The 27,087-nt window shown below is 47.3% G+C and overlaps 1 protein-coding gene across 3 annotated transcripts in view; it reads right to left on the reverse strand.

Moving 5' to 3' along the window:
* Positions 1–2,981: 2,981 nt before the first annotated feature.
* Positions 2,982–27,087, reverse strand: part of IGF2BP1 (insulin like growth factor 2 mRNA binding protein 1) — a 40,106-nt gene continuing 16,000 nt past the window's right edge. The window contains exons 3-15 of one of the 3 annotated variants that reach the window (XM_069481264.1): positions 20,183–20,231; positions 19,652–19,703; positions 16,469–16,532; positions 11,930–12,211; positions 10,765–10,899; positions 9,814–9,936; positions 8,285–8,420; positions 7,432–7,554; positions 6,921–7,037; positions 5,990–6,064; positions 5,274–5,405; positions 4,920–5,033; positions 2,982–3,074 (exon numbers count right to left, since the gene is read on the reverse strand). In XM_069481264.1, the coding sequence (XP_069337365.1) occupies positions 2,982–3,074; positions 4,920–5,033; positions 5,274–5,405; positions 5,990–6,064; positions 6,921–7,037; positions 7,432–7,554; positions 8,285–8,420; positions 9,814–9,936; positions 10,765–10,899; positions 11,930–12,211; positions 16,469–16,532; positions 19,652–19,703; positions 20,183–20,231 (1,495 nt within the window). Of the gene's footprint in view, positions 3,075–4,919; positions 5,034–5,273; positions 5,406–5,989; positions 6,065–6,920; positions 7,041–7,431; positions 7,555–8,284; positions 8,421–9,813; positions 9,937–10,764; positions 10,900–11,929; positions 12,212–16,468; positions 16,533–19,651; positions 19,704–20,182; positions 20,232–27,087 lie in introns of all 3 variants that reach the window. The other 2 variants (XM_069481262.1, XM_069481265.1) reach the window with 2 other exon arrangements.

A 27,087-nucleotide genomic window follows, 5' to 3' on the forward strand; every position in this document is an offset into this window, starting at 1 on the left:
AACAATCACATTTCAGGTACTGTGGGATTTTTTTTCTTTCTGATGATGATAGTCTGAACCAGATATCAAAGCATGCTTGCTGCTGGAAGTTCGCTTTAAATCACTTAAATGGCCGACGTCTGAATGTTATCTGCTTCATCTTGGGATAAAGCGTATAGAGCCAGAGATGGAGCCAGAGATGGAACGCTGGGAGACCCTTTTTGTGGTTGGGACAGGTGGGGAGGCTTAATTCTACTGGCTTGATAGGATCCCTAAATGCTTTCCTGCTTCTCCTCTCTTTGGGCCAGTTAGTTCTGGGGGCTACAACGGAATGTCATAGGGAGAAAAGTGGTAAGACCATAACAAGGCAGGAACCTGTGCCAGTCACATCCCCATGTCCCTTGCCCCTCCTTGCCACCCACCACCACCCTAAATCAAGAATTCCCTAAGTTTGGGTCCACTTTTAAAAATCAATCAAATCGATCTGAAGAAGACAGGGAGACAGAAGGGGGGTGGTTATCTGAGTCTGTTTGCCCCTTGGCCTATGGATATAGACTAAGAAGAAGATCGAGATGGAATTGAAATGAAACATTATAACAAAAAAATGAAAAGCATTGCGGTGACAAACCAGGTGGACCTCTCTGAGGGTGAGAGGGTGGCCTTGTCTTTCTTCCATGAACAGAATCTTGGCTCCCATATTTTTAGACGGAGAAAAATAGATTTTTTTTTAAAGGGTATATTTTCTAGTTATTTCTCTCCTCGATAAAACGGAGGCAATATTTTAAAATATCTCAACAGCACCACTGGTGGGAAAAACCCGGCTGACATGCTGTTTAACCAAAGGAGGAAAGAGGGGTGTCCAAGGGCCAGTTGCTGTTAGACATTGTTGTTTTGCCACTGAGGGCCCACAGCTCTGCTAGGCCTTTTAATCCTACCGGGTAGGATGTTCCAGCAAAGGCCAGCAGCTTGGGGCTCTAGAAGCCAGAGATCAGAGCCAGGCAAGGGTCTGGGCTCCACCCCTCTGGGCTCTTCCAGACCTGGACCTCCCTCTCAGCTCCAGCCTCCTCCCAAGGGGCCAGCCCCGACTGCCTTTCCCACCGGTCCTGTTCTCCATAGAGAGTTCCTAAAGGGTTAGCTGGCTCATGTAAGAAATTATGAAACATAACTTTCTCATTTTTTTTCTTTTCATTAAAAAAATAAAATATTCAAGACTATCAGCTTCTCTTTTGCTTTGCTTTTCTTTTTATATAAAATATCAGCAAGCTGCAAAAAGAAAAAAATAAAAAAAAACTTTTTTTTTTCTTCTTCAAAAAATGGGGTTGGGGGAACAAAAAGGAAAATAAATGCTGAGGTAACTTCATACCTTGAGGTAGTTTACTTCGCACACAGCATTGCCTGACTCCGCCCACATGTCGTGGTTGTCTTGTTATTGTTGTTGCAATGTTGGAAGGGAGGGGAACTCCATGCATGGGCTTTTCCATGCCTAGAGAGGGCTTCCTCCCTTCCCAGCACACTTGCTAGTATTGTCCAGGGAAGCTAAAGTGCATTACCTGGCTAATATGCATTGTCAATCAGTATATTAGGAGGGGAGGCCTAACCTCATTTAACTGATGGCTGCTGTCCTCCACAAGGGCTAAACTTCCAACGGATCTTATTGAGCCTGGTAAATTAATAAATTAAACTTATTTACCCCTTTGTGTATAACGCTGCTGGTATTCTGAATTTTGCTTTTTAGACACACTCTTCATCATGCCAATAAATGATTCATGGAGGCAGAAACCATCGGTTAAATATTCCTCTAGAATATAAAAACAGAAGCAAGTATAACCCAATTTAGTGAATTTGCCAGATGATGGACTTTAGCTTTATGGAGAGCTCAGGGTTGGGTTCCAAGGCCCACCACCACTGAAGAAACAGTGCCATGGCTGAGTGCCCAACAAGCCCTGCCTCTGGGAACCAGCCCTTATGGGAACAAATGGGCTGGGGTGAGGGCACTGTGGCAGCTTTTGGGGCCACTCAAGTCCTCCATGGAACTGAGACTTTATCAAGGGGAGTCAGTGTCCCCTTCCCAGTGCTCATATCCAATCATTACAATAGACTTTAAAAAAATATAAAATCCGCCTGAGAATGATGGGAATCAGGGACAGTGGTCAGCCCCTACCCTGTGAGCAATCAACACCACCTACGTGCACCTGGACATGGCGTGGGACCTGCATGGGCAGAGACATGGCTGTGGTGGAGAAGCCCCAGTAGAGTGGGGGAATTTCACTTGTGCCAATTTTTCAAGATGGTGATCTGAAATAGATCAGCCACCAGGGCACTCCTTTTAAACGTGGATTATGATATATCTTAAACATCTTTCTCCCCATTTCTTCCCCTGCCTTATTACTTACTGTACCTACTGATTGGTTAGGGAGGGATTGAAATTAAGCAACAGATACGGATGGGTCTTCTCTCTTGAGTCAATACAGTAAGCAAAGCAATGCATTTTTTCTGGTACCAGTAAAGATAAAACAACATAGGAAGAGGTGGTGTCAGCGCATGAGAATGGAGGTATTTTAATCAATTAACCAAATAGGGAAAAGAAGGCTGGAAAGATTTTAGGGTCAAGAAAGAAACCATCCTTTGAGACTGATCAAAACACCCCTCTGTATGTTTTAAAAACCTGAAGGAAATTTTATTTCTCTTCCCACTAGAGTCTGACCCACCCTCTTGGTGGGGCCTGGAGAACTTCCTTAAACAATCCACGTTTAAAAGCACCCTGAGCTAGAATTTCAGTGGTGACACCCCGAGGGGTAGGCAGTGTTGGGCCAATTGGTTGGGTGTTTGGGGCGTGGAGATCAGGGTTCCTCACTGAACATCTTTCTCAAGCAAGTGGGCAAACCTGATCTACAGCCCAGCCCTGGTGTCCCGGATTCCCACTCATTCTCAGGCCTGCCGGGGAGAGTGCGCTCTCCATTGCTGCCCATTGTCCTGGACACGATGGGATGGGATGGGGCTGGTCACTTCCTCCGTGCCTGGGCCTGGTTACTCTGTCCCTTCTGGTGCTGCTGCTTAACCTGGGCCAGGATGTCTCGGATCTTTCGCTGAGCCATCTGCAGCAAGAACAGGCAAGAGGGAGGGTGTGAGGACCTCCAAGGAGACAGCCTTCCGCAGGGAGAGAGGCCATCAGGATCCGGGCACCAGCAACAACAGAGCAGGTACACAGGACTCAGAAGAAAGACGAAAAGTGAGGGTCAGAGGGACCTTAAGTTTCTTTTCCTCTGGCAGAGCCGGAGTATCCACTGAATAATACAGAAAGGATGGGAAAGTGGCCGGGGGTGAGGATGGGGGGCAGCAGGGATTGGAGAGACAGTAGCATAAACCCACTCATAGAAATCTAAAACGTGACAAAGTTGCGTTGTTATGACTTTGGACTTGTTACTAAGCCCAAAATGGAACACCTAGAGTTTCTAGACATTAGTGTATGAAATGTAGTACAGGGTCATAAATGAGAAGTCACCACAAATCCACTATTCATGTAAATACCCCAGGACAGGGAACGAATACAATGCCCAGATATGATATAAGCTCCACTGAGAAAATGGGTGAAATACCAAAGGATTGGGGTCTTTACTCTTTCCTTCTTAAAAGTTTTTATCCTGTGACTGAAGCTTTATAAGGGAAATCAACTGCAAAATGGGATTCATTTCATAGAAATTTACTACAATGTCTTCGTTCTACAAATTGGGTGTTTCGTTTCCTGGTTAAAGAGAAAGTTGATCTGGGTTGGGAGAAAGAATGTGGAAATCAATATTTACATGAGTTCCATGAGCCCCGGCTTAATGTTTTAGTTTTTCGTTCAATCCTCATTCTGATCAGCTGAAACTGCTTCAGTATTTAATACGGCCTGGCTCTGTGCGCCCGTGGACATATCATTTGCTCTCTTAAGTCTCACCTTCCTCATTTGTAAAATGAGCTTGTTGTGAGGATTAAATGAGTTAATATATATCAACTGTGTATGTACAACAGTGCTGGGTGTATCAATGCACCCATATGTGTTAGATATTATTATTGTGGCTCTTATTAATACTTCTCAAAGGATTATCAGAGAAAGTTACTTATCCAAGGTCACGTAGCAGAGAGGCTATGTGGGGTTTGAGCTCAAAGCCCCCTGCCTCTAAAATCCTCATTCCTGATGCTGGACCACACCGCATGGGAGCCAAGCTCTGCTCTGCATTGCCTGAGCAGCCTCGAGTGGCCACAAGCCTTGCAGATCCTCTATGAACTGTCTCAAAAGTCTCTTTCTAATTTTAGCGCTGGGGGCATTTAGATTTTAGGAAAACCCCATCAGCTGTCAATCACCCTTTCCCAGCCTTGTTGAGGTTCAGCAAAATTTGAACCTGGTATTGGCCTTCCATTCCAGGCTCTAGAATCTGTCCCCATTACTGGGCAGTGACGATAAGTTCTAGAAAGAGGAAAGGAGGAAGAACAGAAACCAGGAAGTGAACAGTCACTCTGGAAACAGCAAAGGGACTGCATCTGAAAAATGCAATCCACAGTGTCATTAGTGTTGTTATTATTCTACAGTCAAGACTGGGTGATACATAATACCAATTTCCTTTCATATCCAACGCAAACACAGGTTAGGGAAGAACTAAGGTTAGACAACAGGAAAGACCATTAATAAATAATGTATAACATACATAAGAGCTATATATAATATATACTATACATGAAAACTGTCAAAGCACATTCCCTAGAGAGCCTTAAGAGGGTATAAGTCATCTACTCATCCTACTCCTGCGCCTGAAAGAGGGGAATGACCCAGCCCAGAGGCAGGCAGATGTGGTCAAAGACACAGGACTTGTCACAGTCCTGCAGATCAACCTCTGGAGTCTCCGCTTCTCTGCTCCCTGGGCTCCTGCAGTCCTCCCATGATAGGGGAACACTGTATGTACCTGGCTGGCATAGAAATGTCCGATGATTTTCACGATGACCTGGTCGTTCTCATCAGGGGTCTGGTCTCTTGGCACTACCACCTCAGCAGCTGTTAAATTCTGCAACTCGTTCACCTGGGGGTGGCCAGAGAGAAGCTCAGGGTGCCATCAAGAAGCATGGGTGGGGGTGGAGGGAGGAGCAGGGGGCAGGTGACTAGTGGGTCTGGAAGAGTCAGGAGGTTGAGTTAGAAGAATTAAGTCAATGGGCAAATCAGGAGTCCTACGGTTGAGCAGAGCTGGGAGCAGCAGGCCAGAGCAGAGCCATTGGGTTTGGAGACCAAGGCCCAGGGCTTTCGACCGGCCCTGATGGCTCACCGTTTTGCCACCTTTGCCGATGACCCGGCCGGCTGCTGACGCTGGCACCCGTATATGGGTCTCCAACTTTACTTCCTCCTTGGGACCAAAGAAGTTCTCCTCCTTGAGTTTGCCATAGATTCTTCCCTGAGCCTGGGAAGAGGAGGTAATTGTTAATGAGCGGGCCATGAATCTGTGACGAAAGGGAAGATCAGTAAACAGCCAGTGTATCCCCCAAGATCCAGCCCATCCTTCTCTGGCCCATAGGCCCACCTCATCCTAGGTGGGTTGACCATCTGAGGCAGGTGATAGGAAAGGCTCAGCTCGGCTGGGCAGCCTGTCAGTGCTCCTTCTTATCTGTAATACTAGAGACCTATCTGACCAGAAGTTCAAGAAGCTAAGGATGTAGCAAAGACAAAGGAGAGAAAGGAATTGGACATCAAATGCCTTCCATAGTAACTAAGGCAGAATGCAAAGAAGCAGCCCTCAGGCTTCTTCCTTTCCCATAATTTGTGTTGACCTTCAAGAAGTAACAAGGGAAGTGGAAGTCAAAAGAATTGAGTTTGATGCCAACTTGCAAGTAGCTGTGCAGTCCTGTATCCTGCAGGGAAGGCTTGAAGATGTGCAGAGGATTTGACAGTTATGGGAGATTGCCCCAGCCCTTTTCCTGCACTCAGGGGAAGAACCCAACCTCAATTCCCCAGTATCCAGCTTGGAAAAACAATAAAGATCAAAACCTTGAATTGGGCTTCTGGCGGTCCAGTGATGATAACCATACGAACTTTGGAGTCAGGGGTTTCAGGTGGTGCAATCTACAAAGCAAACAGCTGGTCAAAGAGGGGCCCTCTTCAGGAAGAGACCCCTGGCATCTCCATTTCCTCCAGTTCCCCACCACCACCCTTACTCCCACTGCCCATTCTGAAGACTGGGAGAGGGAAGAACTAAGACCCGGAAGCCCTAGTCATTGTCCCTGCACACCAGCTGTTAGAAGGGCAGAGGACAGTTAGAAGGACTTGCTCCAGAGAGTTTCTATACATAGGGCCTCCTCCAACCTCCCCTCTCCCCAGTCTCTTGGGAGCTTTCCGTGGAGTCAAGCGTCAGACACAGATGAGATGGGGAGGGGAGTGACTGCATCTCCCCTTGCGAAACAAGTGCAGCTTTTGCCCAAAGCTTTTAAGACCACTGAAACAACTGGATTTAGGTTTGTGAAATTTAAAAGCACCTTCGTTTCACTGTAACAGATTCTCCCTTCTCTCTCCCCTGACCCTGACCGGGGAAGCTGAAAGACAACTAACACTTAAACCAGTGTTAAACTGTGGGTGGTAGGGGCTTTGGCTGCGTCGTTTCACAGCATTGTCCTGACGAGGACAGTGAGGCTCGGGTCACACAGCTTACTGGGGGGTGACACGGTGGGCTGGGATTTGAACTTAGGTCAGTCTGTGGCAGGTCTGAAGCTCTTCTTCTGTCCTACCACCCTGCTTCCTGCCTTGCCTGAAAACCCAGGGGCACTGAAGGCAAGCCATGGAGGCCAAGCAAGGTCAAAAGTAGAGAGGACTGACATTACACAGGGAAAGATGCAAATTCTCAAGACTACGGGAATCTGGGAGCAGACACAGAGGGTGGAAGAAGCGGAGCCACCTCCCATCCCAAACCCACAGAGCAGGTCACCTTGATGGAGGCGCTGGCGAACCGGGACAGCTGTTTGATGTGCTGCCCCTTCTTGCCGATGATGGCGCCCACCGCCTGGGCGGGAATGAACACCTGCACCATCTCCTGCTCGGGAGCCTGCTGCCAGGACAGGGCACATTATTACCAAGGGGCCTGAGGGGCAGGGCCCAGAAGCCCCTCCACTCCCCCGGCTTGCATCCTTGCAAAGGAAGGGGTGCAGGCACCCACCTGCCACCCGGGCTGCCAAGGGATGCTGTGAGCCCTTTACCTCTTCCCATGCCCAGCAGAGTGCAAGTGAACACAGCTGCCAGCACCCTGCAGTACCTAGGCCCTGCTCTGCACAACTGCCACTTGGAAGAGTGGCTGGGAGGACTGCAAGAGGGATGTCCCTCAGAACTCCCCTCCTTTCCCTGTAAACTTCCTAAGCATCAGACTCCCAAGGGGATTTGGACCCCTCGAGGGAGGCCACCGCAGGCTCAGCATTCCCCTGTAAATGAGACCTTCCACCTACCATAAAGGAGCTGTAGGGAGCCGCTCCAGTAACGCTGCTGGGAGGTGGTGGGACTGCACTGGATGAGGCTGGGAAAAGTCCTACAGCAGCCAGGTTCAGGCCAGGGATGAGGTGAGACTGCAGCTGAGGAAGAAAGATGAGGAGAAGGGAGTCAGCTCATCCAGACAGGACCTTGTGGTCCCTTGGGGGTGGCCCTGGCTGAACCAGAAAGGTGGGTGGCCCCAGGAAGAGTGGGCCAAAAACATGACAATGACATGCTTTTGCACAAAAACCTGCCTGCCCTTATGCTTGCATACACGCCCGCATGCACACAGGTGAGGAGTGGTGAGCAATGGGATGTGCTTACGGAACTAACTCCCCCAACCGGAGAAGCCCACCCGCTCTACACCCTCAGCAGTCCTTCCTCTCTGGCTGCTCAGTCCCCTCTGACCAGGACAGACTACAGATGCATGACCCTATCATGTGACTGATGCCCCTGTATGAGAAGGAGGGATGGAGACAGAGCTCCATTTGACTTCTAGGACTCAGTAGTTCTGAACCTTTTTGGTCTATCACCCCATCCCCACTCCTCTTTACAAAATCAGACGAGCTGGTGGCTCACACTTATAGTCTCAGCACTTTGGGGGACTGAGGTGGAAGGATCCCTTGAGACCAGGAGTTCAATAGTTGCCTGGTCAACATAGTGAGACCCTCATCTCTACAAAAAAAAAGGAAAAATCAGCCGGGCATGTGGCGACAGCACACTTATAGTCCCAGCTGCTCGGGAGGCTGAGGCAGGAGGATTGTCTGCCACCCTGTGCCCACAAGCTGCTGTTGCTCAGACTCAGAAAAGGGCAAGCCACGCAGCACTCACGCTCATGGCGGCCACATCATTCTCGTAGGCCTCCCGGACTTTCTTCATGATTTCCTGCTCAGCCCTGCAGCAGTTCTCGATGGCCCCCTTCACAGTGATGGTCCTCTCGGGGTTGTAGAGGGTGAGGTCCTGCAACCTGGTGGAAGAGCAGAGCAGCCTCAGCCTTTCGCTGGCAAGCCAGGACCAGGCCAGAGCGCAACTGGGTCACAGGTCCCCCATTTCTGCATAACTCTCTATCTCCAGCCTTCCATGTCCCCAGTTTGTAACGAGGGCAGGGAGTGAAGTGCAGAGGGGTAAAAATACCCAGCTGAGACTCCCTCCCTTAGCAATAAATCCAGTCACAGATGGGATATGTTGCTGGTAAAGCAGGAAGGAGGATTGTGCCACTGAGCTTCCCAACTGGCCCTATGCAATCCACGTCTTGCACCTTTCTGGAAGAGAACCATTCCTTTGCCCACAGGCTAGTCTTCGATGCAAAGAGGAGGCACGGTGTGTGCAGAGGCAGCCCACGATACAGACAGAAAGGGACTGAGGTCGGGCCGCTTCTCATGGTGGCAGACAGGCCTGAAACCCCGAAGGCCTGGCTCCTAGCTGCCGGCTGCCCTCGAGATGCACAGGAAGAAGGCTGTGATGTGGCAGGAAAAGCCTGTAGAGGCAGCCCCCTACGATGCCCCCACAATCCACATGGCAGTGGGAATGGGGGAGAGTTCTACCCCTTAGAGAGAGAAATGCTCTTGGCCAAGCGCAGTGGCTCACGCCTGAAATTCTGGCACTCTGAGAAGCCAAGGTGGGAGGACTGCTGAGGCCAGGAGTTCGAGGCCATCCTAAGCAAGGGCGAGACCTCGCCTCTAAAAAAATATATAAAAAATTAGCCGGGGCCGGGCGCGGTGGCTCACGCCTGTAATCCTAGCACTCTGGGAGGCCGAGGCGGGTGGATCGTTCGAGGTCAGGAGTTCGAGACCAGCCTGAGCAAGAGCGAGACCCCGTCTCTGCTAAAAATAGAAAGACATTATATGGACAACTAAAAATCTATATAGAAAAAAATAAGCCGGGCATAGTGGCGCATGCCTGTAGTCCCAGCTACTCGGGAGGCTGAGGCAGTAGGATCGCTTAAGCCGAGGAGTCTGAGGTTGCTGTGAGCTAAGCTGATGCCACGGCACTCACTCTAGCCTGGGCAACAAAGTAAGACTCTGTCTCAACAACAAAAAAAAAAAATTAGCCGGGTGTAGTGGCAGACACCTATAGTCCCAACTACTCAGGAAGCTGACACAGGAGAATCACTGGAGCCCATCATGAGTTTGAGGTTGCAATGAGCCATGATGATGCCACTGCACTCTAGCCAGGGCAACAGTGATACTCTGGCTCAAAAAAAAGAAAAGAAAAAAAAATACTTTTTACCACTTCTTTAACTGTTTTTCTTCAGCAGGAAGGAAACAGCACCCAACTTAAGGGGGCATGATGAGATACTGCTGACCCTGGGCCACCGTGCATCCCCCACTCACATAGAGGGACATGGGAGGAAGCCTTACGAGGAGATGGTGATTTTCGTCTCTGTGTCCTGCTCCACCTTCTTCAGGTTACGCCCTTCCTTGCCAATGAGACGCCCCACGAAGTTATTGTGGGCCAGGATCTTCAGAGGGACCTCGTCAGCCCTGGGGAAGACAGGGAAGACAAGAGCTCCTTCAACAGCAGGAGAGGTGGAGGCACAGCCACCCTGCAACCCGAGTGGCTGTTTCCAAGTAAAAGGTTACAAAAGTCAGCATATGGTGGCTGCTTAGTGATAAGGGAATTGGGGACAGAAGGGGATGGCCAAGGAGTAAAAGGACATGTTCTTTATCTTAATTGTGATGGTGGTTTTATAGGTATGTACATCTTAAATTTTAACTCATCATACGGTACACTTTTAAAATGTGTGTGATTGATTATACATCAATTAAACATCAATAAAGCTATTTTTTAAAAGGACAAGTGTGCAAAGGAATATGTATAGGCAGATTGCTTGCATCACTGTTTTTTTCTTTTTTCCCCCAGTTTGTATAAGCCTGTAGCATCACTGTTTTCCATAAGGAAAATTTTAAAGCAATCCAAACACACATCAAGACATCCAGGGATTGGTTAAATGAACCAAGGACAGCCGTAACTGTGGAATTCTATGCAGCTACAAGAATGAGTATGTCAACATGCACTGAGACAAGTACTGATACAGAGAATGAAAAAGTATAGAACAGCATGTTCAGTATGATCCCCTTAGAGGTACACACGGATGTGCACCATACACACACAAATACACACACCCTTGTGAGTGCATAGAATTTCTAGGTTACACAAGGGGAGTAAGAAGGAGAAGAGCATTTCTCAGTTTATACCTTTTTATACAATTTATGACTATGTCTCCTGTATCTCTGTATTACTGCTATTAACAAGTTTGAGGGGAGGGGGGCTGGCAGTCCCCGAAGATGCAAGGAAAGCTGGAGCCTTACGTTTTGGTGTCCTTTGCTTCTTTATGCATTATCTCCAAGATCATCTTACAGGCAGAGGAGCAGCCCTCGGGGGTAGAGTGGACGCTGATGGCTTTCTCAGCTGCACCTGCGTTCTCCTTCCTATGCACATCTATCCTGAGGACCACAAGGACAACACTGGTTAGTTGTTCCTAGGGGCACCAGTCCTTCAGGCTCACCCCACCTCTCCTCTATCAAAGACATAAAACCTGCTCTTCTTAGAACAAGGCCCATCGAGTGCAGATTCAGGAAGGGCAAAGGGCTAGACAAATACGACCAGTCTGCTACTCTGGATTCTGTTGCAGACCAGCACTGTCTCAGTCTATCACACAGAGGCAGGCCACGGTCCCCAACCCCCGGCCAAGGCCCAGTACCAGTCCATGGCCTGTTAGGAAACCCCATCACCCCCTGAGCTCTGCACCACCCTCCCCCCACCTACGACACCCCATCTTCCCAGCCCTGGTCCATGGGAAAATTGTCTTCCATGAATCCAGTCCCTGGTGCCAAAAAGGTTGGGGACCACTGGATGCAGGGGTGAGGATTACCAGCCCACAGCTCTAAAGCTACATGTCACCTTAAATTCTACATGTTTCCCTCGAAATAAATATAAAGGGAAGACATATTGTCCCGAACTAAAACTAAATAATAATGGGACTTATGAATAAGGACATAATGCGACCTGTATTTTTCCACTGAGCACACTGATCAGCGTATAAAGATTAGAGAAAAGGTGTGGTTGTGGCAAAATGGGGAGATGGGACATAATTATGACCTATTACTGAGGGCCCCCGACTCTGGGCAGGGTGGCCAGCCCACAAAGTGGTCATGAAATCAGAGCACTGAGGAGTGGATGACTCATCAAGGCTGGGTTTGCTTGAGGACACTTTTTTTTTTGAACTTATAGAACCCTTCTTACTAACAAAACTGTGTGGCCCAACCACTGCCACCAGTGTCCCAGCCCAGACCCATGCTCCCTCCCCATCTGCCCACCCTTACCCAGGAGGCTAAGATTGCAAGCAGTGACCCCTGAATGTTCCAAGCAACATTTCCGAGGAGCTAAATATCAATGCCCCAGGCATGCTTGCAAGAGCCTCCCCAGGTACCAGCCACAGTCCCAGCACCCAGCCTCCATTCCCCAAGGACTCACTTGGACTGGGTCTGTTTTGTGATGTTGCGGATGGTGGCCCCTTCCTTGCCAATGATGGCACCCACATACTGGGTGGGCACCAGGAGTCGAAGGGGGATGTCCACCTGCTGCTGTTTAGCTTGGGCCCCGGCTGCCACAGGTGAGCCCTGGCGGGGCTGACCCCGGGAGCCAAAGCCTCCTCGGCGCCCGTTCTCAGGACCCTGTGCTATCTGCTCATCGGGAATGTAGGAGACTTTCAGGGCATGGTTCTCCAACTGGTGGCCATTCAGCTTCATGATGGCTCTGGGGATAGAATGAGAGTCTACCGGTCATGTCTATCCACGCCAATCACATCAGATGCTCTCCTCTGGCAAAGCACTCTACAGAGTTACAACTTGGAACACACTCCAGAAAGGGAGAAAACCACCTGCCCACCACCCCCCATCTCCACCTTCAAGGACCTTCCAGTTTAAATGGCATCAAAGACATCAAGGAAAAGCAAATAAACATAGTGATTCCTGACATTTGGTTGGGATTTATTGTTCACAAAGGCTTTCCATTCAGATCATCAGAGAAATGGGCTCCCAGTCCAATAGAGAGCATAGGGTGCTCCCAGTCTAAAAAGGAAGACTAAGCATATATCTCAAAGAACTCCCATGTCAGTTGGAGAGCATACCATGTACCTGAAGGGGCTCAGCAAAGCTGACACATAAACCTTCTGGACTGAGGAGTTCTACCAAGTGCCAACTACCGCAAAATCCTAATCTTATATTAGGTTATTAAGGATGAAATGTCCGATTTCCTTAAGTACTAAATTAGACAGTTAATAACACTGACACTTCACTTTGACTTCTTATTTTGTTCTTATCATGAAGGTACATCCTCAGTCTTTAAAACACAGAGTTTGGCTTGTGATCATCTTTCAGATTTTTTTTAGAGTCATTTTTGTGAAACCACAGATAAGTAAAAAATTCATGTTATTTTTGAGTATGAGTTCCATCATGGAACCAATACAGCACAGACAGCTCAAAATACCAATGAAGTATTTGGGAAGGATGCAGCTAATGAATGCACAGTACGTCGATGGTTTGAGAAGTTCCGTTCTGGTGACTTTAATCTTAAAAATGAGCCACGTGGGGTGACCTCAGTCCAAGGTGGATGATGATGAGCACAAAGCTGTAGTGGATGCGAATCCATCTCAACCTACCCATGAATTAGCAGCAAGACTGGACATAACTATTCCAACAATATTGGACCATTTGAAACAGATCCGACAAGGTAAAGAATCTGGATAGATGGGTACCACAAGAATTAGAAGAGCATCGGAAGAGAAATCATCTCAAAGCTTGCCTTTCTTTGCTCTCACGACATAAAGGCGAACCATTTCTACACCATATTGTTATGATGACAAAGGGATTCTTTTTGACAATCACAAGTGTTGGGCACAATGGCTGGATAAAGATGAATTGCTGAAACGCAGTCCAAAACCCAGTATTCATCAAAAAAAGCTAATGGTGTCTGTTGGTCCAGCACTCGTATTGGCCACTATAGTTTCATGAAACACGGTCAATCCATTACAGCGGATGTCTCCTGCAACGAATTGGATGAAATAATGAGGATGCTTGTGATTAAGCAGCCAAGATTGGTCAACAGAGACAGGCCACTCCTCTTCCAAGACAATGTTCTACCAAATGTCACAAAAACAACACTGCTCAAACTACAAAGGCTGGACTTGGAAATTCTCTGTCATCCATTGTATTCACCAGTTGACTACCACTGCTTCTCCCAGGCTTTGGACCACTTCTTGCAAGGAAAAATATTCAACTCTCAACAAGCTGTGGAAAACACCTTTCACGATTTCATCACCACTCAATCTCCAGGCTTCTTCACTGCTAGCATAAACAAGCTACTGTTAAGATGGCAAAACTGTGTCAATAGTTTAGGTGCATACTTTGATTAATTGTATGGTTACTTGTTTAAGATATAATAAACTAAACTTTTGATTTGAAATCGGACATTTCATATTTAATGACCTAAGAGCTAATGAAAACAAGGTCAAAAGAGAATGAAATATATTAACATATATGCAGAATCCAAATGTTAACCCTGCTCTGCCATACCCTAATGAAATGCAGGACAAAAATACTCAATTAAGTTAGGGCACCAGTCTTCCAATCTTAACTCCACTGCTCACAGTTATATGAACTAGGCAATTCACAACTTAGTCTAGACCTAAGTGTCATCAGCTATAAAGTAGAAAATTGGTATTAATACGTGTGCCCTGCCTATCTTATGGCCAGTACATTTAGGTCTGTGATACATATTGAGTTTTGTGCGTATGGTGTTACGGTAGGGGATTCAATTCATCTTTTTACCTGTGAATATCATTAAATTGCCAGTACCATTTGTTGAAAAGACTGTTTCTTTCCCATTGAACTTTCTTAGCACGTTTATTTAAAGAAAGAAAAAAAACCCCCCAGATGATCATAAATGTAAGGCCTTATTTCTAGACTCTCAATTCTGTGCTACTGATCTATGTCTATCCTGATGCCACTACCACACTGATTTGATTACCGTAGATTTAAAGTACGTTTTCAAATCAGGAAGCTAATGACTTCTAATTTTGTTCTTATTCACGATTTTTATGGTTATTTTGGGTCCCTTGCATTACCTCACACTGAATTTTAGGATCAGCTTGTCAGTTTCAGCCAAAACTTCATTCTTATAGGATTCGTGTGAGGATCACATGTGAACGCATGGGATAAATTAAGGGATTTGTTGTTTTTAAACCTCTTAAGTCTGGCACCTCCCTTGGTTAATGAAACCTATTGAGTTTGGCACCTCTTTTTTTTTTTTTTTTTTTTTGAGACAGAGTCTCACTCTGTTGCCCAGACTAGAGTGCCGTGGCATCAACCTAGCTCACAGCAACCTCCTGCCTCAGCCTCCCCAGTAGCTGGGACTACAAGCATTCGCCACCATGCTTAGCTAATTTTTTCTATATATATTTTTAGTTGTCCATATAATTTCTTTCTATTTTTTTAGTAGAGACGGGGTCTCGCTCTCGCTCAGGCTGGTCTCGAACTCCTGAGCTCAAACAATCCACCCACCTCGCCCTCCCAGGGTGCTAGGATTACAGGCGTGAGCCACCACGCCCAGCCTGGCACCTCCCTTGGTTGATGAAAACTACGTGGAAAATAAGAATTGGAGACAGAATGGATTGCTTACCCCTTGGAGACTGGAGTCTCAGTATTTGGGAGGTCTCTAAAATGGGCTGAGTAAGATTGAAGGGAGGAAAAGGCATCAGCCATTCCCAAGGCTGGCAGTGGTTAGAAATGTTAGCAAGCGTGAGGCCAGGTGCGGTGGCTCACGCCTGTAATCCTAGCACTCTGGGAGGGCGAGGTGGGTGGATCGCTCAAGGTCAGGAGTTCGAGACCAGCCTGAGCAAGAGCGAGACCCTGTCTCTACTAAAAAATAGAAAGAAATTATCTGGCCAACTAAAATATACATAGAAAAAATTAGCAGGGCATGGTGGCACATGCCTGTAGTCCCAGCTACTCGGGAGGCTGAGGCTGTAGGATTGCTTAAGCCCAGGATTTTGAGGTTGCTGTGAGCTAGACTGATGCCACGGCACTCACTCTAGCCCGGGCAACAGAGCGAGACTCTGTCTCAAAAAAAAAAAAAAAAGAAATGTTAGCAAGCAACAACAACAAGCAGTAAGGAATGAGCAAGTGTTGACAGATCTTTACAGCCGGGCAAAGGATCTTACATGGCCACAAGGGGCAGCAGGAATCTCTAAAAAATTCTGAGCCCGGGAGGTATGGAAAAGAAAACGGTAGGCATTTGAGAAAGTGCTGGGATTTTACAAAGTACTACTAACTTGGAGGAGGCAGCACATGAAGAAGCAAGAAAAACACCAAAAGTCCAATGTAGCAAAAGCCTGTAACCAGGTCGGACATGATTTTAAACGAGGAATGCACAAAATAGGTAGTCTGTTTATACCAGTGGGCGAGAAGCCTAATTAACTGCTCAACCAAAGGGCTAAGGAGCTAGAAATTGTGGGTGCGATGGGACTGGAAAAATCTTACCGAATCATCAACTAGCTTCACAACCATCACTGCAATGAAATGTCTGCTCCGCATGGCAACTTTAACGAATCCTTTCTGAACCCCGCAGTTCCCCCTCACCATCGCTAGATGTCGCAATGAACACAGCAAAGGACCCCGCGGTGCCGGGCAACTAGAGACTATCTGAATCGGACCTTTTTGCTGACTGCCCATCTACCCTGGGAGGGCTTTGGGTCCCTCCTTTCAGTGTATTTTGCTGTCAAACCAGAAGAGTTTCTGAACCTTTGAGATCCCGAAACAAAGGACATGAAGGAGACAAACCCCGAAAAAATCCTTATGAGGGAGTCTGGGTTTGGCTGGCCCACAATCTGAGGCCAGACAGGGACCCCAGCCTGCTTGGACCCCCGGTGGAAGCAGAGGGACCCTGGAAGCAAGAGAGACACGGCTCGCAACACGCCACACAGACCCCCGCAGCCCCACTTTCCCAGCGACTTACTGCCTGGTCTGCTCCCTGTTGGAGTAGGTGACATTCACCACTGCCGTCTCACTCTCGGTGTTCACTGCAGAGAAAACAGAAGGCAGTGTCAGAGCAGGGAAATACGGAGGCGCCACTATCGAGTCCCAACCCCAGCCTTCCATGTTGAGGTCAAGAAGACACTAAACTGGCCAGGCAGGGTGGCTCACGCTTATAATCCTAGCTCTCTAGGGGGCGGGGTGGCTCACGCCTATAATCCTAGCACTCTGGGAGGCCGAGGCAGGAGGATCGCTCAAGGTCAGGAGTTTGAGACCAGCCTGAGCAAGAGTGAGACCCTCATCTCTACTAAAAATAGAAAGAAATCAGCTGGACAACTAAAAATATATAGAAAATATTATCCGGGCCTGGTGGTGCATGCCTGTAGTCCCAGCTACTCAGGAGTCTGAGGAAGGAGGATCACTTGAGGCCAGGAATTTGAGGTTGCTGTGAGCTAGCTAGGCTGATGCCTGGGCAACAAAGCGGAGACTCTGTCTCAAAAAAAAAAAAAAAAAAGAGAGAAGTCATCAAACTTATGAAATACTAGAATGAAGAGGAAAAAAAAAAAAAAAAAAAAACAAAACCAAACCATTTTCCCTTGAGACAGCTTTCACCTGAGCTACTGGAAAATTCAAATTAATCTTCTTGCATTTTCCTTTGGTTTCCTCACCCTGCTCCCCAGGGAGTGGGTATGTGAAAGGGTGTAGCTGCTGTATGAGCAGTTGTACAGCAGGGTAACCACCACCACCCACCTCCACACACACACACACCAACCTGGGAGTCAATTTCCCTGTAGAAAGCTAAACCAGAGAAAAATCAACACATACTGGGTGAGATTAGCAATTTATAGAAAGAAACATCCCAAGAAATGGTCTGCAAAGATATGGCTAAAGATGCCTGGGGAACACTCAAGTCCATTCTAGAGGCCTTTAAATCCTCAAGGACACGGTATATTAACCCAGCCAAATAGATTGACAGGAGTGGCTGCTGTGGAGTCTATAAAGAAAAATAAAAGATTCTGTCTGCATCTTTTCCAGGAAAAAAGATTTCCTGCCTTGAGTATGCCAAACATCTTGGCAGTGAACATGAATACACTGGGCCACCATAGCTTTGGGACACTAGCCATTAATCCCATCAAACTCCTTGGCTCTAACTATGAGCATCTTTTGGTTTTCATCTGATTCCTCATCTCTCTTTCCTACAGAGAGAAGAATGGGCTGGCAAAGCTGATATTAGCATTCCAAATCTGGGCAAATATTTTTCACTTCCAATTAAAAATTAACTTTCTCAGGCCAGGCGTGGTGGCTCACGCCTGTAATCCTAGCACTCTGGGAGGCTGAGGCAGGAGGATTGCTTGAGCTCAGGAGTTGGAGACCAGCCTGAGCAAGAGCAAGACCCTGTCTCTACTAAAATTAGAAAAATTAGCTGAGCGTCGTGGTGTGCGCCTGTAGTCCCACCAACTTGGGAGGCTGAGACAGGAGAATCCCTTGAGCCCAGAAGTTTGAGGATGCAGTCAGCTACGATGACACCACTGCACTCTACCCAGGGTGAAAGCGCGAGACTCTGTCTCAAAAAAGAAAAAAAAAAAAAATTAACCTCTCAGATGTATCAATGTATTGTGAACTGGGGTCCCCTGGGCTTGCTCAACCTTGGGACATAAGCTTCTGCTCCCACAACACTGAGGACAGATAAGACACTTGGTCACAAAACTTCAGTGCAGACCACTCTTCACCCCTCAGGCCTGCCCACCTTAGTGAGGAGGAAGGTCCTGCAAGAACAATCTTCCAGTGACTGGAAATACAGTAGTGAACCAAGAAGACCTCTGCCTTCCTGGAGCATGTGTCCCAGTAGAGGGAGACAACAATAAGCATAATAAATAAGCAAATTCTATAGAACATTTGACAGCGGTGAGTGCCACGGAGAAATAAACCTCAGGCTAAAGTGGATGGAGTGGGGGCAATATTAAATAGGGTAGATCTCACTTAGTGACATCTAAACAGACTCAAGGACTTTCTTTATTGTCCAACAAAGTCAAACATTTCCCATACTATTCTCTCCAGAGAGCAGATACCCTTCCAGATACAGCTCCCCACCTCCCAGGTGAGCCTTGGATAAATTTAAACTAGTGTTGACTCCTGCTGCAGTTTTCAGTGAAGCTCAGCATGCACTTGCTCCCAAGCCACTGCTCAATCTTACTCTCTATTTGTCCAGGAGTAACTTATTCATTAGTCTAAGCTGTGAACAGTGCCGGGCAATGGTTATCAGTGGGTCCATTTGTGTCCTGGTATTTATGATAACAGCAATCTACAGGATTAGGGCAGGTTAGAACCTGTTTGATAGATTCAGCACTTTACCTTCGGGCAGGTGAAGATTCTCATCATTTATAATCACTTATAGCTTGCCCCTTTCCACAAAGAATTTAGAGATGAATATTTAAATCTCTTCAATTTCCTGAGATCTCCAAACCTCAACCAGTATCATGTCTACCTAAAGACCACCTTATGTCCCACCAAAACCACTCTGTATTTATTGAGGCTCATTTTCTCGGAAAAGAATTTATAATCCTCATAATGGAGAAACCTCCAAAAAAAAAAAGCAAACTTTTTATGACCTAGAATTCCTTATTATGTTTCCTTCTGTGGGCCCACTCTTTCCTGATTTTGCTTACCCATCAAACTACATTAACTAAGTAATAAATCCTCTGCTTTTCATTTTAATTGACCAAAGACATAGGTAGCTGCCAATCAGAACTTCTAAGAAGAAAGAAATGACCGGTTGACTATTTCAGCCAAAAACAAGATATATGAAGCTTTTAAAGTAAAAGGGCTATCGACTTACTGGGGTTGAACGTGCAATTTCTATTCTTAAACTATTTCTAAAATCTTGGGGCATCCATTTCTACCTTGGTTGATCCCTAAGAGCCTGGAGATTCCATGTTGGGAAGGAGTGACTTTGTTCAAGCCTCCCGCTAAACAGAAGAGAAATTTGGTTCCAGTGCCAAGCAGCAAAGCCAAAGTCAAGAACAGGTGTCCAGGCTTCAAGGCCATATCTCCCTCTGTACACACTCTGTCTTTCTCCTTTTGGTCTCCAGGTAGATTCGATCATGGGTAGTGAAGCAGAGCAGGTCCCTCAAATACCCTCCTCGCCCGGCCCACAGCCCACTCTTACCTTGCTCGCAGCTCTCTACTGTACCATACTGAGCCAGTAGGCTGTCCAGGACCTGGAAGTGTGGAGGAAGGAGGAAAGGCACTCTGAGCATCCCAGGAGTGTTGCAAAGTAGCCACTGGACACCCCATACCCCAAAGCAGTGGGCACGGGCAGAGCCATAGGTGGGGGCTGAGCATTATTATTACCTGTTCAGTTTGCCCTTTCTGAGGTACTAACGCTGAGGGGTATCTGGAATGTACTTGAGCTAATATGTATTAAGGGCTTTGGGGAAAGCACAACTGGGCTACCTGGGTTCTACATCAACTTCTGCTGTCACCAAGTTTAGGGCTCAGGGAACAGCCTTCTTACCTCGCTAATGCCTCTTACCACTAGGACATCCCAAAAGGCAGAGCTCTGGGTTAAGGGTGAGACCCAGTGGGGACACTCTAGCCCAGACCAGGACCTCCCCAGCCGCTGCTCCCAACTCAGACTGATCCAGACTTCCTTGCTAGGCTCCACTACCCAACCCCATTGAGTTTCCCTCAAACTTACTTCCCATCGGAGCTGGGGTGGAATATTTCGGATCTGAATTTTTCGACTCCTGAAATTAAAGAAGGAACAGAGTTAGAGAAAGCTCTGGATGCTTCAGGAACCTGTGATCTTACAGTTTCTAATCCTTGTCCCAGTTTCTTTCTCCCTACCTTCTGCTCACCAACACCACAGTCTTAGAATCTAAGAATGGTAACCTCTTAAGAATGGAGTAGGCATACCTCACTTAAGAGACCAAAATTATTATCCGTGCTACCACAGACAAGAATGCAGAATCGGATGCAGCAAGCATCCAGGTAACATAAATCCCTGAAATAAATCACAGCTGCTTTGTTTGTCTCACTATTTCCTCACTCATTCCTTTATTCAGCAAGCATGTTACCACCACTCTGTTCCAGGCACTAGAAATACAAGCTAAATAAGACATAATTAATGATTAATTAATCTAACAACTATTTAGTTGGTACCTAATTCACGCAGTAATTTGGTCCACATGCTGGAGACACAGCAATCAACAAAACAGACAAAATGCCTGGCCTCGAGGTGCTCAGTGTATTAGGGGAGATGTCATATGCAAACAAATTACAGCAGGATGACAGTGCGGGGAGGCGGGGGGCATGTCCTTGCCTTGGCACAGAGATGAATTTCAACCTATGTTCCACTTACCAGCACTGATCTTAAAAGATTATTTAACTTCTTTCAGGCTCAGTTTCCTCCTTTGTAAAACAGGGAAATTACCCATTCACAGAGTGGTAGGTGATATTAGGAAATATTTATAAAGAGTTTAGCAAAAGGCTTGAACTCAGTACTTCAACTGTAAGAATAGATGCATCTGTAATACATCGGTGGATGGGAGTGATCAATGAGTGATAAACAGGGCATACAACTCAGCATAATGATCACCACCTCCCCCTGATCCCAGTTAACTAGATGGTACTTGTTGACTCCCAGGGCAATTCTTCACCTCCCAAATCAATGCCCATATCCCTGGGTTTAAGACTTTTAAATTGACTTGATGTGTTGGTCAATTGTCATTGATGTCTTTGCATATCCTTAATCACAAACCCTTAGTTCAAGGGGAAGGTCCAAGAAATTCTAGTGGCTTGAAGGAAAGCTGAACTAGAAAGTAAGTTAACCTGTCTTAACCTGCCCCAGATTAAGCCACTTAAGATTCAGGCTTCCGTATTCCTACCTGGTAAGCAGTGGGGACTGTGCCAGCTCAGGTCAAGCTGAGGGGAGGGGGGCGTCGAAACACAAGGAACCAGGGAAAAGGGATGCTAAAGCTCTAGCTCTGAGTGTGTCACCCTTGGCTGTCCTGGGCCAGCTCACTCACTTCACCCCTCAAGTGTTTCCGGCTGTAAAATGCAATCGGCAGGGTCTCTAAGATCCGTCCTAGCTTGGCAATTGAGTGTGGAGAGTCTTTATCCATAAAATATGTTAAAGAAATCTCTTCCTGGGATGAAATAACTTGGAGAAGACAGGATAAGTGTTTAAGAGAATCTTTGTGCCTGTCTTCTTTGGTCTGTCCATCAACTTGACCTAAGGAGGTCAGATTACGGCAGGATAAAATAGTATGGATCAGAAACAAATCCAGTTCCAGGTCCTTACATCCTGCTAGGCCACTTTTCTGTGATCCCATTCATTGGCCAAGAGGGAGCACCACATCTGCCCTTGTGAGTGATTCTCCACACAGCTCATTTAGTGACGAAATGGATAGACTGAAAGTGTGAGAACCCTCACAATAAAAGCCAAACTGCTGGAGAGTTGGGGGAACAAAATGATCACACCATTGGAAGATTGAGAACACTGACCTAGCTTAACACCCATAACAGGTACTGCCCACCCACAGTGAGCACTTCTGGATGAGGGGCAGGGTGGTGGGGGCTGCCTGCCTGGGAGTTCAAACCAATAAGGTCCTACATCAACCCCAGCAGCTTAGCAGCCCAGTTGACGTGCGCTCTTTCAAGATGGTCCCTTAGTATAATCTAAGGTCAAAGGTCAAAAATTCCCTCCAGCTTCAAACTATCAGTTTTAGGGGCTTTCTTTTCATTGGGGGCGGAGAAGGGAGGGAGAGAGGGGTGGCAATGGTGAAATCAAATCTCTGCTGGGATGTTAATCCATATCCTGAAAGCAATGGCAGGCAGATCGTCTGGAATGTCTGGAATGTTCCAGGAGAGGGAGGGGGGAGGAGGGCAGGGCCACCCAACCAATGAAAGAAAAGACATCCTGGCAGCCCTTCCCCACCCCCAACCAGCAGAGACTCACCCAGCCCTCCAGGGCACACACCCCACCCTGGGAACCCACTCCAGGCCCCTCCAGACCTCCTTTCGGCAAAGCCCCCAGCCCTGATTAAAACACAACAGGCAGGGCAGGGAGGCACAGAGGCCATGAAGAACCTTTGTCTTTTAAGCCCTTGGCCTGGTTTCTGTTAAGTATGGTGCTACCTAATTTCTTTCAGGCCCAAAGCACATGGGGCATTGCTGAAAACTGTAACCCACATTCCCTTCCCTAGGTCTCTGTTTCATTCATTCCACAGACACTTAGAGAGAGAAGGCCTGGTGTGGGCTGGGCCAGAGTGCGCCGAGGACTTGGGAGGAGCCAGCAGGAAGCCAAGAGCACCCTGGCTGGTTACTTCCTGTGGAACTTGGATGAGGCTTTTGTGAGGTCTTACAAGACGCGTGAGGCAGGGTGCCTGCCAGGTAGTAAGCGCTCAATCCATGACCCAGTCCCTGGAGGCTGCAGGTGTTCAGACCAGCATGCAAAGAGGCAGGCAGGCAGGGCTTGACAATGAGCCGCTTAGCATGATGGTAAAAGTTGTTAAAGTATTTGAAGACTTAAGCACTGAAGGGAAAATAGTGGGAAATATCACTACCTAGAGTCCAGTCCAGTAGACCAGCTCCTACCAGGGTTGAACAGTGTCTTTGCCCTACAGGTAATAGGGCAATACCCCCTGAGCACTTTCTATATTCCTTGCGTGCCTAAAGCAACAGCCATTGTTCAGAAAAGGAAAGAGAACTCCCAGAGTTCATTAACTCCCCTCACCTTCCAGTAGCTGATAAACCTGTTTACTGAAGAATGAGGCTGCCAGCCCCTGGCAATAATGGCAATGGTTGCACCAGCCAAGTTATTTCCCTGGGTGTCAACACGCTGTGGCTTCTGGTGCCCTCCGCCTGCCCTGATCCACAGAGTAGTTATCAGGTCCTACGGGGCAGCAACTACAGAGGATCCGCCTCTCTAATGCTGCCAGGCCAAGCAGGGGGCATGAGGCACAGGGACTGAGTGACCATCCTTTGAAAACCCAGGGGAGACTCAGGAGAGGGTAGAGGGAGAAAGTATCCTTGCCACAGCCTAAGGGGCTAAGTAGGAAGTAAGAGATTTAGGAAGCACAGACAGGGTGCTGGGCCTGGGACAAGGCTGGGATCTCTCCCTGGGCTGGGAGCTCTCTCATCCTTTCACACTCAAGAGTTCAGAGAATTGTCACTGACTTGAACTGCAGGCCAAGGAAACCAGGTCACGGTAGGGAGGAGCCTAACTTTAAAGGAAGGGAACATTCAGGGAATACTCGAGCAGTGCTTACCAGATGCCAGGCTCTGAGATTCATCATCTCATGTAACCCTCCCGTCACCCATGAAGGTGGCATCTAGGCTGTTTCACAGACCAGCGCCCTGAGACAGGCAGGTTGAGCCACTAACAGCAGGAGCCAGTATTTGAACCCAAAGTCTGATTCCAGGCTCTTTGCACTGACCCTGTACTGCCTCTTTGATGGCATGAAGGAGACAAAAAGCCTTTGCCAAAGTACTCTCATGTTAGGCAGGAGGACAAAACGAAAATACGAAGAGTTCACACAACACAGTGAACAGTGGGCCTGCCGCATGGGTGTTGCTATCCAATAAGTCAAAACATCCCTCCTATAATTCTTTAAACTATTAACTTGTTTTTGCAGCTGCACATTCCCACAGTTAGTCGAACAGTGATCCTACAGCATACTGAACACCGAGTAGATATTTGATGACATCAAGACGTTATTCATCTTTTAAAATCATACTGTGATTTGTAAAGTTCTTATAATTTAGAAATACATATTGAAATAGTTAAAAATAAAATGACATGTCTAGGGTTTGCTTCAACATAATCAGGGGGTGGGGAAAAATGAAAACACATTGGATTAATGGGTAATTGTTAGAGCTAAGTGATGGGTGGTACGTACTGGGTTTCTTACATTATCCTCTCTACATGTTTGTATTTCTTTCCATACTAAAAAGGTAAAAACAAAAACAAAATACAGGTAATTCTAGCTCACCCAGTTCTGAAGTCAAAGGTTCCAAAACAATAGAAATTCATTAAGACTAGTCTGAACTAACGTTTTCCTATTGGTGTTTTATTTAGCAAGAATCCGTAACCTGGTGAGGAACTTACCAGAGGCTGAGAGATGTGGGCTGGGGTCCGGTGGAGGAAGGAACAGATGCACTAGATGGGACCCTGTCAGAATGAGGCCTCCCAGGAGGGCAGAGTATACATGGGAAACGGGGACCCCAGGTCTTGGGGGAAAGGGGGGGCTGAAAACAGCTCCTGAGAATGGGATTTTTCTAATCTTCTGCAAACCTGCTCCTTCCTTCTGCTTTCATACCTAGAAGGGAGGGTGCCATCTTCGATCATGTTGATGGCCTCACCTCTCTGGAGGAGTTGCTTTAAATCGGGGTGGGGCAAGCCAGTCGAAGGCAAGGAGGAGGGCGAGGAAGGCAGCAGCAGGTTTTGGAATCTTGTCAAGCTTGGGGCCCCTAATCCCTCCAGGGTCCCTGGCATGAGTCAAGCCTGGACTTTCATCTCTGGCAGAGAAGGAGGATTAAACTGGGATCTTCAGATTAGATCCTTCACCTCCACCCCTCCCCCAGGCCAAACTTCCAGCTCCATGTGTGGTCCTGGGCAAGTCAAGCCCTCAACTCTCTGGACCTTGGTTTCTCATATCTAGGAAACAAGGAATAGGATTAGTCCATCTTACAGGGTCTTGTATCCCCAGACAGGGATCAACCCTGTCTGCCCATAGGGAAACACTTTCTTAATTACAGCGATTTTCTGTGCCCTAATGGTCTGAATAACTGGTTCTTAAGCTTTCTTTTCTTTTTTTTTTTTTTTTTTTTTGAGAAGGTTCCCATTGGGAATGTGATGAAAAGCAAGAACATGCCACCAGAAAAATGAAAACAATTTGCACACAATTTCAAGATTTCAGGGGTTAATAAGGAAGACTTTGGAATCCATGACCCCAAAGTTTAGACACTCCCTGCCCCTCAGCCCCCATTTACACATTTAACTTCATCCCAATGATGTCCCTGTCTTCAATCAAGCTCTCAGGCATCTCAAAACATGGGGAAGGAACTAGCCCAAGGCCGTTAGAAAACAAAGCTAGACGGGGCAGTGGGGCTGGGGTAACAACTCGGATGCTGGAAGAGAAACAAAGATGTTTAAACCTGCAGAAACACACTGCTGAACTTAACAGGTACTGACTTCTAGTCAGTGGTCAAAAAGTCGGCTACCCGGTCTTTCCTATTCCTACGGTTTCTGGAGAGACTCCAACTGCTTGGAGCCATTCATTCCACAGATGTTATCTTGGCAGCTACTAAGTACTGGGCCTGCCCTGTCCACCTAGGAGCCACTAAAGCACGTGTGGCTAGTGCAACTGAGGAGCCAAAATTTTCAATTTCATTTAATTTTAAGTGTTTATATAATTTAACTTTTTTTCAGCTATAAACTTTATGAAGTTGTTTAGACTAAACAACTTCATAAAGTTTACAAGACTGTGTCTAAACTTTGAGGTTAGCATCTGAATTTTGGAATGGGCTCTAAAATAAAATACAAGCCGGATTTCTAAGACTTCAGGAACCCCCTAAAAGACAAAATGTCTCATTAATAATTATGTACATTGATTGCATGTTGAAATGATTTTTCGAATATATTGGGTTAAACATATCTTTTAAATTAACTTCACGTGTTTCTTTTTTAATGTGGCTATAGGAAAATGAAAACTTCAGGTTAAGTGGCTCACATCCCATGTCTATCAAACAGAGCTGGGCACTGAGCTACCTCACTGAGCACAGAGTGACAGGCACAGGCTCCTTCCTGGCTCTCCCAGAATTTACAGTCCAGCAGGGGACCTGGTTTGGTTTGGTGTAACAGAAGAGAATACACAGGGTTAACTGGAGAGAGGAGGACTGTCCACTGGACCCCTTCAGAAGTGGGTGATTCTGTGACTCTTCAGCAAGAGGGTCCCATGTGGCTGATGCTGGAGCAGAAGCACTGTCCCAAAGCTGCCCCCCTCCCAGCTGTTCCTCCCGGCTAGAAGTTGCCCTAAAGTGCCAACCTCTGCCTCTTCTAGAAGATCACCACTGACTCAGTCCTTCCTCTCCACCCCTCCTCATCCCTATAGGGTGGAGACGTGGTGGAGAAAAAAAAAATAATTGTCCAGGAAGACTTCTGAAGGGGGCGGACCTGGCACGCTTCAGGCATGGCAGTAGCTGAGAAAGGGGGCGGGGCCGGGGAGGGGAGGAGAAGCTGGCGCCATGCCCAGGGCTCTGTGCCAGGCTGATCCAGAGGCAGGGCAGCCAGACAGGCAGGCCATCGAGTCGCAGGCGGGCAGGGGTAGGGGCCGGAAAATACTGACCTACTGGGAAGTGTGGGACCAGGCAGAGCAGATGCCACCACTAAGAAGAAAGCCAGTGTGGGAGGGCGGGGGATGACAGGAAGGCCAGGACACCACTGAAATACATCTGTGACCACGTGCACAAGGTCTTTCAAATGTATTTGGTGAACACGTGCATGCACACACACCCTTTAACCCATCACCAAGAAGCTCCAGTTGAAGAAAATCAGATTCACACATGGAGGCAGAAAGGAGGGGCAAGCCCAAGTCTGCG

Source organism: Eulemur rufifrons, chromosome 9 (assembly GCF_041146395.1).
Source record: "Eulemur rufifrons isolate Redbay chromosome 9, OSU_ERuf_1, whole genome shotgun sequence".
NCBI classification, from domain to species: domain Eukaryota; kingdom Metazoa; phylum Chordata; class Mammalia; order Primates; family Lemuridae; genus Eulemur; species Eulemur rufifrons.